We start from the raw sequence: 9,414 nt of genomic DNA on the forward strand, positions 1-9,414 counted from the left end.
GTTTCATTTTAAAAATTTGAGTACGTTTTCAGTTTTCTATTTCAGGGTCTGTTTAATTAAAATGTGTTTAGTTTATTATTTAAAAATTGTTTCTCAAATAACAAAAAATTTGAAAAATTATTTTATGATATTTTATTAAATTGATTATTCAGTAAAATAAAATAATTTTATGTTAATATGTTCTTTAAAGTTGACGAATCTTACAAATNTGATATTTTATTAAATTGATTATTCAGTAAAATAAAATAATTTTATGTTAATATGTTCTTTAAAGTTGACGAATCTTACAAATATTTTTGCTATAAAAGTAAAATAAAAATAAGTAATATATTGAATTGACAAAATAGAGAAATATATGTATATAAATTATGGTTTGAAGGAAGTATAGGACTCTGAGTGCTTGAACTTTAAGATTTAGGATCCCATTGTAAAAATATTCAAAGTTAGGCACCACCGACGCTATTTACCCTATAAAGTTCGATGGCCATGGTTTAAAGTTCGATAATGGTGTGACTAGGTGGAAAATTCCACAGTCATGCTGAAACAAGTTAGAGTTCGGTCACCATTGTGATACTAAGTGGAAGTTCAGTGGTCATGGTGAAATAAATAAAGTTCGGTGACCACGATGATACTGAATAAAAAATTCGATAACCATGGATGAAATTAACCCTATTCTTATTCGTTATTCTACTTCATTACTTACAGATGGAGTTCAGAATTTGCTATAGTGGGATCTTCAAGGAAAATGGAGATGAATATAAAATGGGTGATGATAGGTGTACAGGTAAGGGTTCACAACATGGAGAGTGGGTGGGAGGAAGGTGGGTTAATTTTTTAACATTATTTATTTATGTGAGACCCATAACTTTGTGAGAGATTGTACACATTCTGTAAAAACAAAATTCTGTACACCAATCATTTTTGATATAAAATACCTCTTTAGACAAACCAAATCCCTCAACTAGCACATACCCTAGTCCCCACTTCCCCTTTTTGTGACTTTGCCACGCCTTCTTTCTGTTATATTCAAGTTGCGAACTTGTTCAAGCAAAAAAAATACTCGGTTTAGTTATTCAGGGATAAACTGATTCGACAAGAAGGCTATATAGAAACAAGTTATTGCTCAACCGAGAAAGTGAAACTGTTAAAAATAAGCAAAGAACCAATCGATTCACATTGCATATTTAGAGGCCGCTGAAATTTTCCCGTTGTATGATGAGTAACAGGAACCATATTCAGAGTTATTTAATATGCTTGCTAATACAAGCCTCAAATATCATATCAAAATTGAATCAAAACCCTATTACTTTGAAGAGAAATCAATCAGCCTCAGAATCATCATTTTCCAAATACATTTCTACTGCTTCAGAATTTGCTGTTCCATACTCTTCTTCCTCCTTTCTCTTTCTCTGTTCTTCTATTTCCCTCTCCGTGGCCTCAGCCTTAGCAGATTTGAGCCTGGAACTCACAGCTTCCCAAGAAACAAGCTTATCCATGAAGATAGATAAATAATCTGGTCGCCGGTTCTGTAAATGATGACATGGCAACGTCGCTATTAGGTTGTTGAGAAGTGTGAGAAAGCATCAGCTATGAGTGTACCTAACATGAAGATAATCACTGCTCACCTGATAGTCGATGTAATAAGCATGCTGTATATGGAAAAAAGACAACGTCAATAAAACATGAAAACCAGTTACAAGTCATAGTTTAAAGGAATAAACAATATAAAATTCGTAATTGTTACCTCCCAAACGTCAACAGTAAGTAGTGGCTGCAACAAATGAGGAAAAAAAAGCCATGAGAATCTCAAATAAGAGTAACAATTAAACCAAAAAAGAAGAAAGAATCAGACAATAACACCAATGTCGATAAAAGGTACACTTTAGGTAATTTTGAAACTATACGATTAAGGTGGAGCTTGAAAGACACTAAGATACTCACAAAGTAATCCCATACTAGAGGATTCACAGCATTAGGACTCTTCACCACTAAAAGCTTCTTGTCCTCATCCGATGGACGTGGATTTACTGCATTTCCAACATCCAGTCTATTTGCTTTGTCTTGAAAAAAAAAAAAAAAAACACTGTCAATTTCTATAAATTTATTTCAACCAAAACCATAATCATGATTAGATAAATAAACTAAAAAGAAAAAGGGATAGAATTCAGGGCAAAAGCATACACACAAGCCACGCCCAACCAGAACCAAACTGTGTTGTCGCAGCCCTCTTGAACTCTTCAACAAATTCTTCGAAAGAACCAAAGTCTCTGTTAATTAAATCTAGAAGTTCTCCTGAAGGTTTTCCTCCACCACCTGGTTTCATTGACTCCCAGAAAAAATCGTGATTCCAGACCTGTCAATGTGCAAAATGATGAATGCTGCACGAAAACCAATAGCACAGTTTTTATGAATGAAGTTATATCCAATTCATTTTAAGCACTTGTCAGAGCTTGTTTTACAAAGAGAAACAAAAATGAAATGGAACGGTTCGGGATAAATTCATGTGCATGAAGTAACTCTTCTTGAAGAAAACTTCTGTCTCACATTAACTGGTGATGGTCAACTCAAAACATTGAAAACCTAAGGTGCAGACTTGTGCATTTGACATATATGCTCGTACTAAAGCATACAGAAGGTTAAATTTTATACAAGGCACACCTGAGCAGCATTGTTGAAGGGTGGAAGGAGATCTCCTTTGTTATATGTAACAAATACTATGTCTTCTAATGTCATTCCATCTAGTTCTGTTCCAGCTATTTGCTTGTTGAGGTTGTCTACATAAGCCCTGTGATGCTTTCCCCAGTGGTATTCAAATGTTTCATGGCTCATATGAGGCTCCAAAGCATCCTAAATCATACCCATGGGTGTAAAGAGCAAAAGATACTAGTAAATAATATAAAACTGATATGGAAAGATGTATGAATGCATGGAGATAATTGATATGCGCAATTTAGTTTTGTACTGAAACCGACGTAAATGCTTTGGCAAGTCCCCACTTGTGGTTTCAAGTCAATACCACTGTTTACTCATCGATAAGAAAAGTAGGAACTAACAAGTTTAATCAGAGATAATCAGCAGAAAAGCTAAGAAGATCAGCTTATTTGGTTTGGGAGTCCATATACACAGAATGACTTTAAAGAACCTAACATTATGTTTGGAGTAATTTCATATAAGATATATGATTATTATCAATTTCAAATGACCAACGGTATGGAAGCTAGGCTTGGTCAATGTTAGAATATGATTAACATATATCCCCCGTAAGTAGACAAATATTACAAAATTCAGTGAAGGGAGACAAGAATTAAGAAGACAATTCAGTGATCTAACTGTCATAAAAATTGGCATTTCTGTGGCCATATATTCATACTCATCAACCCTATATGTTCAAAACTCCCAGAATTCAATTAGTCACACTTACTTAGAAATTACACAAATTGCAAAACAGATCCATCAAGAGGTTTAAGATAAAGATTCAATAGGAATTAGCATGAAGAAGTGTGATTAAACACAGCAAGCAAAAGTGTAAGCTTGCTTCTATCAAAATTAAGCTGAATGCCAGAATATGTAATATCACGACCCTCTCAAGAATGTATATCTTAATTATGGTCAGTGTTTTTCTTTTTTTTGGCCAAGAGGACCTGAAGTTTCTATCCAAGGGCAAAAAGCGTAAATCTTCACTAATCCGATTTAAGTGTTTAATCAGGGCATCAAAATCTTATGCTCTAGGAGTGGCCTAGATTCAATTTATTTTAATTATTTTAATTTAGCCTTAAACCAGATTCAATTTTCATCAAAAGCCTTGCAATTGAACAACTTTCATAAATGGGTGGCAGTGATAGATAAAAGCTTAGGCTTAAGCTAAGAAAGGGGCCATAATTATTTAATTATATGTAGGATTCAATATTAATAAGACGAAGTAAATCTAAACAATGCAAGATATCCCCAAAAAAATGATTAAAAAATCACATAGGAAGCAGTCTGAGTACTTTACAGGTCTTACCAGTTGGTATGGTGGGGGTTTTAGGTCAAATTTGGCTGTTATTACACCATGGCCAGCTTTCCTTGCACACTGTCTCTGCAATGCAAATACTCAAAAAGCCTTGTATCACTTACAAACAATCATCAAATTTGGGTTCAAAATTAACTTTGGCATCCTAGATAGAAATCAACAGACTAAATAAGAATTATAATATCATTATCCGTAATAAATCACATAAAAAAAGCACGAAACATTTACAGTCTCACATTGACATTTCATCAAACACCAGTGATGCAGTCCACTTAGAAAATCATTCTCTTCATCAACTCAATAAAGAAAGTATTTTCTTTTCAAAATTCCTTATAAGAAACACTATAACCCCCCGGACTGCCGAGTACACAAAGTGCAAACCTCATTTTTTCTCCACTGCAAGCGTCGAGTCGACCCCTGAAATCCTGCACCATAGATCAGATATCAGTGCACAATTTATCACAAAATACTCAACTAATTAGCGGGACTCCATTTATATCATCCGATTACAACCTTGACAGGGAAACAATGCGCATTTCAATGGAGCAGCAATGCCTGTTACTGCATTTGCCACCATCTTATCTTACAAGAACCGTCTGAAGTTTTCGGATGAGAAGGAGAGCGAGAGGGAGACACGTGACAACTTTCTTTACTGCGAAGCGTGTGGCAACCTTAAGACATGTTTTATGACCTCATTACAAATAATATGATTTTTCTGCGGAGCGTGTGGTGACCTTACGACATGTTTTATGACCTTATTACAATATGATTTTAGAGCCCAAATAATTTCCGAAGTGAGATATTTATAAGAGAACTTATTTCGTAAATCAAATTATTTATAAGTAAGATATTTTCTTGAATTTGATTTATGTTCTTTTGATCGAATAACTAATATCAAATCATAAAGATTAAACATTTCGAAAATTATCTGTAAAAACTAATTAATAAGATGGGAAGGTCACCAGTTGTTATATTCATAAGATTTTTACATTAGTTGGATTTTCATATAAAACGTTCCTTAGTCCTTTTAAGTATTGTTTGATTTAGTTAAAAGTTGATAAAAATTTAAGTTAAAGTCGAGGATTAATTTTAACAATACATTTTATGGAATTCACAACTTTTTATCAAAATTTGATTTTGTTAAAACAAAACATGCGCTTAATTTCATATATTGAAAGAAGTGATTTTCAAAATTTAATAAATATTTTATTATATAAGAAAGAACTAAGAAGTGTCATTTTCTAAAGTTAATAATGTTATAGTGATATAATCATCGACTCTCTATTTGTGAGTTCCTGTCAAGGAGGCTGACGAAGGCCCTATTTTTTTTTTTTTAAGCAAAATTCCAATATAGTGAGTGGTTGGCACTACGTGCAATGTGGTACCATTACTCTGTGTAGTACAAATTTGTGACTAAAACTTGTAAGATAGGATATAGCCCTCGTTTTTTAAGGATTAAAATTAAATTTTTTAATAAATTTTAATAAAAGTTGATCGTTAAAAAATTGTGAATTTCATAAAACACATTATTAAAATTAATTATTAATTCAAAATTGAATTAAAATCATAATTTCAATCCCCATGAACATAAACATAGTTCACAACAAAACCAGGATGATCATTCATCGACCATGGATAGCTCAACCGTGAGAGTATGAACAAGATTCAACAATTATTTGAATTTTATTTTTTTTAATACTCAAGAGCTTGATTCATACAATCCATGCATTAACGCTATTAAAAACGTAATAGAAATTTATCACAAAAAGTTCTTTATTCCCTTATTGACCACACATTCCATACATTCACGCTGTTCAAAACATAACTAGAAAAACATGACTGATAGAGCTATGATCCTACCCAGAGAAACAAATCAACCACAGGTTCATCGCTTTCAAACTACATTACTAATGCTTCAGAATTTGATGTTCCATTATTCTTCCAGCCTCCTTTTTATTCGCCTGGTTCTTCTCTTTCCCCCTAAGCAGCACCAGCCTTAGCAGATTCAAGTCTCGAACTGACTGAGTCCCAAGAAACAAGATTCTCCATGAAGATCGATATATAATCTGGCCTCCGGTTCTGTAAATGAAGGCATGGTAGGTTATTGAAACGTGTGAGAAAGGATGCATCACAAATATGAAGAAAATCACTACTGACCTGATAATCGAGGTAGTAAGCGTGCTGTATATTGGAAAAAAAAAAAATTAAATAAGAAGACAAAGTAAATAAAACATGAAAATCAGTTACATGTCATCGTCTCAAGGAATGAACTACAGAAAATTTCTGATTGATTACCTCCCAAACGTCTACTGTAAGTAGCGGCTGCAACAAATGAGCAATACAATGACATGAGATTGTCAGATAATAAGAACAATTACACCGAAAAACAAGAAAGAGCGAGATGATAACACCAAATTCAATACAATGTATTATTAAAATGGAAACATGAAAGACACTAAGATACTCACAACTTGATCCAAGACAAGAGGATTCACGGCATTGGGACTCTGCACCACAGCAAGTTTTTTGTCCTTGTCCTTGTCTAGATGGAAAATAATAAAAAGGGGTGTCGATTTTTCATGTTTAGATAGATATATTTAAAAGCAAAATAGGGATAGAAAGGCTTACACACAAGCCACGCCCAACCAGAACCAAATTGTGTTGCTGCAGCTGTCTTGAACTCTTTGGCAAAATCTTCAAAAGAACCAAAGTCCCTGTTGATTAAATCTAAAATTTCTCCAGATGGTTTTCCTCCACCACCTGGTTTCATGGACTCCCAGAAGAAATCGTGATTCCAGACCTGTAAATGTGTAAAACGACATGTGAATTCTATGAATAAAGGTGCAGAGTTCTGCGGTCGAGACATAAAAATATACCTGAGCAGCATTGTTAAAGGGTGGAAGGAGATTTCCGCTGTTATATGTAGCAACGATTACATCTTCTAGTGTCTTTCCGGTGAGTTCTGTTCCGGCTATTTGCTTGTTGAGGTTGTCTACATAAGCCCTGTGATGCTTTCCCCAATGGTATTCAAATGTTGAACGGCTCATATGAGGCTCCAAAGCATCCTAAATCATATTCCATAATCCATCATTGTGAATAGCGTAAATTAATTACACAAATTGCACTACCAAGAGAGGCTTATGATAAAGATTATCTAGGAATTAGCATGAAGCTGAACAAGTAATTTCATGACCCTTTAAAGAATGTGCCCCTATTTGAGCTCCATTCTTTAAAACTTATTTTTTTCCACACTTATTTTCAATCACAATTCTTTTAATAAAATAATTTTGCATATAAACTTAGAACTTTTTCCAACTTTTTAACCGCCCATTTTCAAAAGGTCACTTCTTACAAATCTATTCTAAAAAAGGGACGATATATTTCCACTGATCGGACTTGAGTGAACCTGTAGCGGGATATTTTGAGGATGCAAGTGGGCAACTTGCACAACTCGTCAAGCTTATGTCGCAGGAATTGGACATACTTGTTCAAATTACACCCTCAGTGTAAGGTAAATTTACACTTCAGATACTGTATTTACAGTATGGTAACATAACCAACTTTTGCTAAAAAAAAATTTATAAATGCTAAAAAAAGTCCAGTGAAGCATTTTTTATTTTTCAATGTGTAATTAACTTAATAAAATTAATTTTTTATTTATTGATGTTAGAATCCATGAAAAGAAGATAATGAATTTCAGAAAATCTCACACACAAAAATCATTTGTCAAAGAAAAAAAATTAATGAAAAATCAAATATCCCGTAATGTTTAAGCTAAATTCAATTTTCAGCAAAAGTATTACAGACGGGGCTTATCACAGAGGGAGGGAGCAGTGTTTAGGTCTTACTTACCAGTGGGTACGGTGGTGGTCTTAGTTCGAATTTGCCAGTTATTACACCGTGACCAGCTTTCTGCAATACAAATACACAGAAAGCCTTGTATTAATTTACCCAGAATCATCAACAGTTTTACATTGACATGAATTTATCATTTTCTTCATCCACTGAATAAAAAAAGGTAAAGATTTTTCTAATTGGACATTCAGACCTGACTCATTCTCAACTGCGAGCTTCGACTCGATCTCCGAAACCCGGGAAATAATGGGAATGTCAATGGAGTAGTAATGCCTGCTACTGCAATTGCCACCATTTTATCTCTCACTGGAAACTTCTGAAATTTTACTTTGTGGCGGGCGTGTGGTACATGTTTTATATGAAGTACAACTATGTACTTAAACTTGCAAAATGTTCGATTTTTTTTTTTTTTTTTTTTTTTATATTTTGAAATTTAAAAAAAAAAAAAAAAAAAAAAAAAAAATATATATATATATATATATATATATATACACTTTTTAAGCCAAATAATGTCCAGTGAGAAATATTTTTATTTACTTGACATTCTTGTAGTAAAGAAGGTTCGCATTCTCTATTTTGCTCAATATAATGTTACGGCTTGCACGAAGTTTATATTTATAAGATTATCTTCAATCGTAATGTAAAATAAATTTAAATTATGATTTAAATCTTCAAGATGATCGAAAAAAATTTCATTGAAGAGATGCAAAGAAAATGTAAATTACATTTTTTGACAAAAAAATGAGAAAAAACATAAGAGATAAAAAAGTGAATTTAGATCTTTCTAATATAACATCTGAATTTAGATCTACCAAAATGCTAATGAAGATGTAAAAGTAATTTTAAAAATATCAATTTACACCTAATTTGATACTCAAGATCTTTGAATGAGCCATTCTTTATTTTTTTTATTCATATATAATTTATATATTGAAAGAAGTGAATTCAAAATTATCAAATATGAAAAGGGAGTCATTTTCTAAACTATAGTGAAGTAATTAGTACAACATGGCATATTGTACTAACCACAAGTGTACTACAAATTTGTGAACGGATCAAAACGTGGAAGGTGGATATAGTTCGCAAATACAATATCCCAAGGCATGGAATTATATATTTAAAAAAAAAATGTTTTCAATAAAAAACTAAATTACAAAACATTGATTTGTCCACATAGTTTGAATAAAAAACATTTTGCTCCGATCCTTCTAGACTTACTTCATCATAAATATCCCTTGTCTCGTGAGTTAACGATGATAGTCCGTGAGTTAACTCCGGCGTGTAATGGCGATGATCATCCATGAGTTAATTCTAGCAGTCAATGATGACGACTATGCATCGACCATGATAGGATCAATGAGATTTGATGAATACTCAAGCTTGGTTCATACACGAGGGACAAGAATGATATGATGGATTCACTCTCAACCTTAGATGGTTATTATCACTTGAGAAGAAATTAACTCGACAACTATTTGAAATGAAAGCATCTATTATTTACATGTAATTAGGAACAAAAAAAATCATAATTCGCTCCACAAAATCAA

At 32.8% G+C, this 9,414-nt stretch overlaps 2 protein-coding genes across 3 annotated transcripts; both read right to left on the reverse strand.

Moving 5' to 3' along the window:
* Positions 1-1,116: 1,116 nt before the first annotated feature.
* Positions 1,117-4,756, reverse strand: LOC111403922 (superoxide dismutase [Fe], chloroplastic-like). 2 transcript variants are annotated; one of them, XM_023032589.1, is made up of 9 exons: positions 4,526-4,756; positions 4,394-4,437; positions 4,004-4,078; positions 2,659-2,847; positions 2,182-2,353; positions 1,942-2,060; positions 1,745-1,771; positions 1,626-1,649; positions 1,117-1,526 (listed from the first exon to the last, which is right to left on the reverse strand). In XM_023032589.1, the coding sequence occupies exons 1-9, from the start codon at positions 4,587-4,589 to the stop codon at positions 1,320-1,322; spliced, it is 921 nt and encodes a 306-aa protein (XP_022888357.1). In that variant the 5' UTR covers positions 4,590-4,756; the 3' UTR covers positions 1,117-1,319. The 2 variants fall into 2 exon arrangements, with proteins under 2 accessions (XP_022888357.1, XP_022888358.1); XM_023032590.1 differs by lacking the exons at positions 4,394-4,437; positions 4,526-4,756 and adding an exon at positions 4,249-4,385.
* A 980-nt stretch (positions 4,757-5,736) lies between these two features.
* LOC111403927 (superoxide dismutase [Fe], chloroplastic-like) lies at positions 5,737-8,215 on the reverse strand. Its single transcript, XM_023032593.1, has 8 exons — positions 8,061-8,215; positions 7,865-7,924; positions 6,889-7,077; positions 6,641-6,812; positions 6,481-6,554; positions 6,308-6,334; positions 6,170-6,193; positions 5,737-6,091 (listed from the first exon to the last, which is right to left on the reverse strand). The coding sequence occupies exons 1-8, from the start codon at positions 8,160-8,162 to the stop codon at positions 5,993-5,995; spliced, it is 747 nt and encodes a 248-aa protein (XP_022888361.1). The 5' UTR covers positions 8,163-8,215; the 3' UTR covers positions 5,737-5,992.
* Between the last annotated feature and the right edge of the window lie 1,199 nt (positions 8,216-9,414).

Source organism: Olea europaea, chromosome 11, assembly GCF_002742605.1.
Source record: "Olea europaea var. sylvestris chromosome 11, O_europaea_v1, whole genome shotgun sequence".
Lineage (NCBI taxonomy): Eukaryota > Viridiplantae > Streptophyta > Magnoliopsida > Lamiales > Oleaceae > Olea > Olea europaea.

What these genes read in the sequence shown, in the direction of transcription:
- LOC111403927 (XM_023032593.1), bottom strand. Translation starts at nt 8,162, where the DNA reads ATGGTGGCAATTGCAGTAGCAGGCATTACTACTCCATTGACATTCCCA. An exon ending in CGCAGTTGAGAATGAGTCAG is followed by an intron (nt 7,925 to 8,060) that starts GTCTGAATGTCC and finishes TTTGTATTGCAG; the next exon opens with AAAGCTGGTCACGGTGTAAT. An exon ending in TTACAGTAGACGTTTGGGAG is followed by an intron (nt 6,194 to 6,307) that starts GTAATCAATCAG and finishes TCCAATATACAG; the next exon opens with CACGCTTACTACCTCGATTA.
- LOC111403922 (XM_023032589.1), bottom strand. Translation starts at nt 4,589, where the DNA reads ATGGTGGCAAATGCAGTAACAGGCATTGCTGCTCCATTGAAATGCGCA. An exon ending in TGGTTGGGCGTGGCTTGTGT is followed by an intron (nt 2,061 to 2,181) that starts GTATGCTTTTGC and finishes TTTTTTTTCAAG; the next exon opens with ACAAAGCAAATAGACTGGAT. An exon ending in CTTATTACATCGACTATCAG is followed by an intron (nt 1,527 to 1,625) that starts GTGAGCAGTGAT and finishes CATCATTTACAG; the next exon opens with AACCGGCGACCAGATTATTT.